This window comes from Delphinapterus leucas, chromosome 15 (genome assembly GCF_059928025.1).
Source record: "Delphinapterus leucas isolate spDelLeu-1000000601 "Yukka" chromosome 15, BTC_Dleu_Yukka2, whole genome shotgun sequence".
Classification (NCBI taxonomy): domain Eukaryota; kingdom Metazoa; phylum Chordata; class Mammalia; order Artiodactyla; family Monodontidae; genus Delphinapterus; species Delphinapterus leucas.
This window is the reverse complement of record NC_143143.1, coordinates 7,118,630-7,126,190: the sequence shown is the minus strand read 5'-3', so window position 1 is coordinate 7,126,190 and position 7,561 is coordinate 7,118,630. Positions and strand designations below refer to the sequence as shown.

At 60.9% G+C, this 7,561-nt stretch overlaps 1 protein-coding gene across 1 annotated transcript; it reads right to left on the bottom strand.

The window, feature by feature from the left end:
- Positions 1 to 863: 863 nt before the first annotated feature.
- On the bottom strand, positions 864 to 6,114 carry GNB2 (G protein subunit beta 2). Its single transcript, XM_022587953.2, has 10 exons — positions 5,953 to 6,114; positions 3,532 to 3,677; positions 3,278 to 3,316; positions 3,055 to 3,161; positions 2,681 to 2,744; positions 2,435 to 2,597; positions 2,274 to 2,340; positions 1,732 to 1,933; positions 1,423 to 1,639; positions 864 to 1,343 (listed from the first exon to the last, which is right to left on the bottom strand). Exons 2-10 carry the CDS (start codon positions 3,586 to 3,588, stop codon positions 1,237 to 1,239), a joined length of 1,023 nt encoding a protein of 340 aa, XP_022443661.1. The 5' UTR covers positions 3,589 to 3,677; positions 5,953 to 6,114; the 3' UTR covers positions 864 to 1,236.
- Between the last annotated feature and the right edge of the window lie 1,447 nt (positions 6,115 to 7,561).

Below are 7,561 nucleotides of genomic sequence, written 5' to 3'. Positions count from 1 at the left end.
AAATGTCTTGCTGCTGCTGGCCCCCCAGCTCCCCCTTTCCTCGAGCCAGTATTTGGTGGCATTAGAGGTGTTGGGGGAGTACTGTTGTGACTGAATGTAACTGCCCCCACCCCTGCCGCAGCCAATGCAGGGGGAGGGGGGATGACACTCTTCCCCGGCTCTTCCTTCCCCTCCCCCCCAGCTAAAGAGACTTTGAATTTAGGGGGTCCTTGAGCCTGGAGAGGCCTTAACCCTGTGAGGAAGTGTAGGGGGAGCCCTCTCCCACCCCCATCCCCTTCTGAGAGTGGTCAATGTTTACAAGCCCCTGAGCCCCCCAGCCCAGGGACTCAGGCCCCTTGCTGTCCTTTCCCAGCCCGTCTTCCTGGGCCCCGGCTGCTCCCCCGCCCTTCCTGGGATTAGGGTGGGTGCAGGGGTCATTCTGTATCCTTGTCTGCCTTGTACCCACCATCTCCCCAACCTGTGTGACTCCCTTCTCGTCTACCTGCCTCTGTAAATACTCCGCTTCCCCCCAATAAAACTTGGTGTGTGTTCTCCCCTCCTGCGTCTGAGTTGTTTCTTGGGGTAAGGGGATGTTGGGAACGAGAGGCACAGCTCGAAAGAGCTGGGAACTGAAAGAGCCACAGGCAAGGGGTGGCTGTGGTCGGCCAGCCTAACCAGGCCAGACTAGAAATGGGAGGGCTGTGTGTGTGGAACACCTGTGACCTGCGGGCCAGAGAAGGTCCTCCCACCTGTGACTCCGCTTCCGGCTGAGGAGGAGTGGTAGTCCCCACCCCACTACTTGGAGCCCCACATCCCCCCAGCCGGTCTGCCGCTGGGGACAGATACCTAGAGCGAGGAAGACACAAGCAAGGGTAGAGACCAGGTACAGAGTTGGAATTGGTTCCTTTATGGAAAAACTGAAAATATAATAAAAATTAAAATAAAACCAGTTTTAAAAAAGCCAGCCCCTGGAGTTTCCACCTCCTGCCTCTGGCCCTCCAGAGGGATGAGGCCCTGACCCCAGGGCAGCAAAAGGATGAGGGCTTTCTGCCCCTCCTCTTCCCCCATTCTATTCCCATCTTAAATCTCCACAGTGGGGGCCCCGGGAGGAACCAAACCTGGGTAGGGGAGCAGGGACCCGAGGCCCCGTGGCCCGAGGAGGGAGGCTTGGTGTGCACCCAGCCCCAGAGCTCCCGACCTGTAGTGTGGGCATGGGCAGGGCCCCTCCTAGCCTGGGCCCAGCTGGGGTCGGGGCTGTTAGTTCCAGATCTTGAGGAAGGAGTCCCAGGAGCCTGTGGCCACAGCCATGCCATCGTCAGTGACCCCAAGGCAGCTCACTCGGTTGTCGTGGCCTGCGAGGACACCTGGGACGGAGCGGGACGTCAGAACTCCAGCCTCGTTTCCCTGTCCCCGCCCACCGCCTGCTCAGCTCCCAGCTCTCACCTGCACGGTCGCCCTTCATGGCATCCCAGATGTTGCAGTTGAAGTCGTCGTAGCCAGCGAGCAACAGCCTGCCGCTGCGCGAGAAGGCAACAGAGGTGATGCCACAGATGATGTTGTCATGGGAGTACATGAGGAGCTCCTGGTCGGCCCGCAGGTCAAAGAGGCGGCACGTGGCGTCGTCAGAGCCCGTGGTGAAGGCATAGCCGTTGGGGAAGAACTGCAGGACACGAGACCAGAGTGGGATGAGGGTGCAGGGCAGGGCCTGGAGCCTGGCCAAGATGGGCCAGCCCAGCTCGCCCCAGAACTTACAGCCACGGCATTGATGTCGGATTCGTGGCCGATGAAGGTCTGTCGGCACATCGAATCCCGCACGTCCCACAGCTTGATGGAGGCATCACAGGCCCCTGACACAAAGGTGCGGCCATCGGGGGCCAGTGACAGGGACATCACATCCCCACTGTGTCCAGCAAAACCCACCGTCTGCTGGCCCGTCTCAATGTCCCACAGGGCACTGGAGGGGTGACAGGAAGAAGGAATGGATCAGAGACGGGTGCAGGACAGACTCCCTCTCCCCTACCCCTCCACCCTGTGAGCCCAGGCCCAGTGAAGCCTCCACACAAGGGGCACCGGGAGCCACTGGGTGCCAGAAGCCTGCTCCTGTCCCAGGTGAGAAGGGGTTCCCCACTTCCCCCTCCTTCCTGCCACCGGAGCAAAAGGCTGAGTGTTCAGAACAAGGGTTCTGCCGGTGCTCGCGCAGGGTGGGGACTACCGCCTGAGCACTGAGGCGGTGCTCCCTCCCCCGGCAGGAAGTGTAGGTGAGTCCCGACTGCCTAGCCCTGGCAGGGCCTCACCAGGTGGTGTCCCCAGAGCTGGTGATGATTTGGTTGTCATCCAGGAAGCGGCAGCATGACAGGTACCCTGGGGAAAGGGGCTGGTCAGCCGGGTCTTTAAGGGAGGGCAGCACAGCCCCTCACCCCGCAACAGTGCCTGTGGCTTGCCAGGCGCCTCTCACCAGTGTGGCCAGGCAGCTCCCGGCTGACCCTGACATTGCCCTCACGGGTCTTGAGGCTGTAGATGGAGCAGATGTTGTCCAATCCCCCACAGGCCACAAAGTTTCCTGAGGGCGCGTAGGCACAGGTCATGACCCAGGAGGAGCGCAGCGGGATGGCATGGACCTGTGGACGAGGGGCAGTGCCCAGGGTCAGAGCCAGCCAGGGCCTGCAGCCCAGCCCCATCCGGCCTCAGGTGCCACCTCTACCTTGTTGGTGGTGTAGCTGTCCCAGATGATGAGCTTCCCGTCCTGGGAGGCACTGACCAGCAGCCTGTCGGAGAGTGGATGGAGACGCAGAGGGGTCAGGGTGGGAAGCCCCCTCTGGAGGCAGGACACCCTTCCCCCTCTCCCATCTGGTGCGAGACAACTCCCAGCAGCAGCTGAGAAGTTCCTGTCGGTATGGCCCTGTTTCCCATCCCCTGGGGATGTCTGGGAGTCATGGGCTTCCCAAACAGACTTGGCAACACGGGCATCCTGTTTCTGGCACCAGACGTGCAAGGTTACCCCTGCCCACCCTGCCTGCCATAAACTCAGCCCAAGGCAAACACGACAGCTCAGCACACAGCCCCAGCCGCACCCACCTTGAGTCTGTCCCCCAGTGCATGGCGTAGATTTTTGCCAGGTGCCCACGGAGGGTCCTCCGTGTCCTCATTTGGATTCTCCCCACTGGGTCCAGCCCAGCTGTGATCTGGAGGTGGAGGCAGAATGGGCTCAGGAAGGTTCAGGCGGCAGGGCCCTCTGAGAAGTATGCTTCCAACCCGTGCTCCTTCCCTAAACCCAAGTCCAGCCCTGGATTCATCTCACCTGGGTCAGTGTTGAATCCCCACATGCTTTTCGGGCATCCTATAAGAGACGGCAGAGCCATTCATAGAGAGACACGAAGATAAGACAAGGAGGAGAGGAAAGAGAACAGGAAACAGGAGAATGGAGAGGATGAGACAGGAGTATATTAGGGTACCCCACCACCACCCACACACAAACCCCTCCCCTGGCCCGGTGCACACAAGCCACCCGGCCCTGCCCGCTCAGCCGCCGCAGCCCGGCAGCTAGGCCCTCACCCGGATCTGGTTCCGGAGCTGCTCAGCCTCCTGTCTCAGTTGCTCCAGCTCACTCATGGCGCCGGGCCCGTGGGGCGGGGTTGGGGGCGGCTGGGGGCCGCGGGACGGGGGCTGGGGGAGGCAGCTCCTCGCCGCTGGCCCGAGGCCTGGGGGATGCAGGGCTGACGTCAGGCCCAATGCCGCCGGGGAAGAAGGGGGAAAGGCGGGGTTGACGCGCGGCCCGGAAGGGGTAAGTACAGGTCGGAGGGGGAGGGGGCGCCAGCGGTGGCCGCGGTCCCCCGGACAGAGCACGGGCCTCTGGCACGGGAGAGACGTAGCCGGGGAACAGCTGACTTCCCCAATCTTCCTCCCGCCCCCCGGAAACGGAGCGGGAAGCACAAGAGGAAGCGCAGGGGAAACTCCTCCCTCGGACAGCAGCCCGGGCGGGACACCCGCGGCAGGAACTGGGGTGCGGGAAGGGGCGGGGAGAGTCCCTTCGAAAACAGACCGGGCGTCCTCCCCGGCCCGCAGAGACACCGCCCTCCCTAGCACCTAATTTTATAAGGGACGGTGCCTCTTTAAATTCACCCCCATACACCGCACACCCTCCACACACACATCCCCAGCTTCGACTGGGGGTGGGGGAGACCAGAGGGGAAAGCTGGGCTGTTCGTGGGGTTGCCTAGGCAACCGTCACCCGGACTGAGAGCACCTCATTGGTGAAGTGCCCCCACCCTAGCCCGGTTGCCGAGGCAACCGCATCCACGGCTGAGACCTGTAGGGTGGATGACCCCACCCCCGGCCCCACCGCCCCCGCCCGACCCAGCCTCCCGCCCCTCTCCAGAACCAGCCAGGGTGGCTGTTTACAGGATTTGGGAAAAGCCGATTGGGCACTAATAGGTTCGGGACGGCTCACCCCGGATTATCCCTGGGCCGGCTGCGCCCCATTAGCCGCCCGCGGCGGGTGGAGGCGAGGGTGGCGAGGTAGCCAGCCCCAAGCCGCTGCTCCCTCCAGCGGCTAGGCCGCCCGCTCCGGCGCGCCCGCAGAAAGCCCGTGGGAGCCGCTCTCGAGTAATTAGGACTCCAAAGAGAGGTCCCGGGCCCAGAGGCGCGGAGCTGCTCTCTCCCAGGCGCCGGCGGGCGGGCGAGCGGGCGGCCCCAGGCGGCCCGGCTCCCCAAAGAGCCCAGCCCGCGGGCTCCGCGCCGGGGCCCCAGGGGCCTGGCTGGCTCCGCTCCAGGGCCCGGAGTCCTGCCCCCCCCCCTCCCCTTTAGACACCTGTGTGATCTGGCCATGCACACTGCACTCTGCCCACCCAGGCGTCCCCCATCCTGCTCCCACTTCCCCCGTACCCTGGGCGTTCCTCTTCCCCACTGACATTTCCCCTCTGTTCAGCTTTTCTACACCCGCGCCCGAGGACGCCCCTCCAAAAAAGGGAGGGGACAAAGCCCCCCACCCCACTTCCCCAGCTCCGGACAAAGCCCCTTCCTTCCAGCTGCCGGCAGCCCAGGCGGGGCGGCAACGCCAGACGCCCGGGGCAGAAGGAAGCAGGCCGGGAGGAAGCCGCTGGGGGCGGGGGCGACGCTCCCAGACCTCAATCCCCATCACTCGCCAGGGCCCCCTAGGTGGGCCCGGGTTCTGGGCATACAGCAGCCGGGGGTACCACGGAGAAATGGGGGTGCAACCACCTCCGCAGGTCTAGTGGGGAGAAGGGGAAGGGACAAGGGAGGGTCCCCGGATCTGGCAGCTGGAAGGCGCGGGCCGGTGCCGCGCTGCGAAGCGCAGTGGGCCTGGTCCTCCGGCCCCCACGACCTCCATTTTGCCCAAATGAAAGCTAGGCGGGGGGTGGGGTGGGGTGGGGGCCGCCTGGGAGCTAAGCGTGGGGTTAGGACTACTAAGGGGAATAGGGTGCCGAGGTGTCCGGTCTAGGGTAATGTGGCCAGAAAACACGGGCAGACCCCAAATCGAGGTGGAGACGAGGAGAAGGGTAGCCTCGCGGCCCTGCCTGCCTCAGTGAGGATTCTGGAGTTTTGCAAGGCGAATGCCGGCGGGGGTGCGAAATGGGAGGACACGAGGGGTGCTACCCAGGGGCAGGCAAGGGGGTGGTAGAGGTGGGGAAAGGGGGCGGGGCGGGGCCTAGAGGAAGCCCCGAATTTAGACCCCCAACTTCTCAAGGAACAAGAGGTAGGTGGGGCTGGCCTGGGATCTGGGGTCAGGCAAAATAACCCCGATGGTGCAGCGAGAGCGTGCGTTATTGGAGGCGAGGGTCCCCCGGTTTCCCTTCCGGGTTTGGGAGCGACGGGGCCAGAAAAAGGGAGGGGAGGTCTGGAGAGTTACGTCCGCTCCCGAGAGGCCAGACCGGGGAGACAGACAGAAGAGAGGTTCCCCCCTGGGAATTTGGGGCTTAGGGGGGGAATGAGGACTCCTTTTATCAGCGGAGGTACCTGTGGCGGTGGGACTCTGCGAAGGGTCGCTAGAGGAGCGCGGGAGGTCCTGTCTTCCTCCGCGGCGGAGGCGGCAGCGGCGGCGACGCGGATGGATTTCCTCAGTCACCGCAACTCACCGTCCAGCTCTGCTCTCCCTAGAGCGGAGGGATCCCGCCCGCCAGTGACGCGGCCGTCGCCGCCGCGCCCAGGGCCCGGCTGGGCGAGACCAACTACTTAGTGGGGGGAGCCCGGAAGGGAAAATACCACCTAAGGGGCAAATATTGGCCCTGTCACATCAAAGATATTACTCCATACTATTTCCACACAAAACGGACCAAAACAGATGCTTTGCCTCCCCAAAAGGCACAAGACATCTCCCCCGGGACTGGCAGAGATGGTACCGGCATAGGGGAGGGTGAAACCGCTGGATGATCACGTGACCTACCCTCCCGGATTGGGCGGCTCCAGACTGGGAAGGGGAGTTCGACGCCCCAGTTCTCGCCCTGGCTCCGCCCCCTGCATGTGAGGCCACGCCCCTACTTAGGGGGTGGAGTTGGAGAGATCCTGACCCACGCAGGGCTAGCCCGCAGGCCTCAGCGCTGTAGAGGAAAGGGCAGCGATGCCGAAGGTACCCGAGCAGGAAGGAGTGGGGGCAGCTTCTGCCCCTGGGAACTCAGGTGTGCTGTGAGAAAAGTCCTGCCCAGGCAGTGTCCCCACGTTGCTCAGTGGGCTTTTGTAGAACTCTTTACAGGGCTGCATGACATCGTAATAACAACTCGTATTTATTGATTTCCATACTTATTTAACGCTCACGACAATATTATGAAGTTAAGTACTGGCATTGTTACCATTTTATAGTAGTGGAAACAGATTCCTAGGGCTGCAGAGTTAAGATATGAACCAGGGCAGCTTTGTCGACTTTACTGTGTGCAGTGCTAGCCTCTTGATGAACCCCTGGACCATCCCTGTAAAGGGATGAGAATGTAAGTATAAGCCTCAGTTTCCACATTTACAAAATGAGACTGTTGATAGCTAACTGCCCTGCAAGTCACCTTGGATTGTTATGAGATCCCCACAGATTGTGAAAATGTTTTGGTAAGTTCAAGTCAATGAATAGCTTTCGCGTCCTCATGAAATTTAAAAGTAAAAGTATCAAAACAGACACTTTTCATGTAACCTCTGTTGAAGGCATTACAAATAGTTTTCAAAGCACCAATTTTTTTTGGGGGGGTGCAGATCTTAGTTCCCCAACCAGGGATTAAACCCGGGCCCCAGCAGTGAAAGCACTGAGTCCTAACCCACTGGACGGCCAGGGAATTCCCGTCAAAGCACCAATTTTTTTTTTTTCAAAGCACCAATTTTTAAAGAAAATAAGAAAAAAAGTCATTCTTACTTAAGCACAAATTCCATGTATGTGCACTCACCAATTCAGTGATATATTAGCAGTAGATAAGAGATGTCAATTAGAATTTGGAAAGGACCTTATATTTACTTCAGTTTCAATCTCCAGATGGGTGAAGTGACTTCCCTAAAGTCATTTAGTAAACTAGCAGCCGATGACTAGAACCCAATTTTGTTAATCTCTATAGGGCATCTGACACTGCTTCCTCTCACTTGGGTTCTGTGC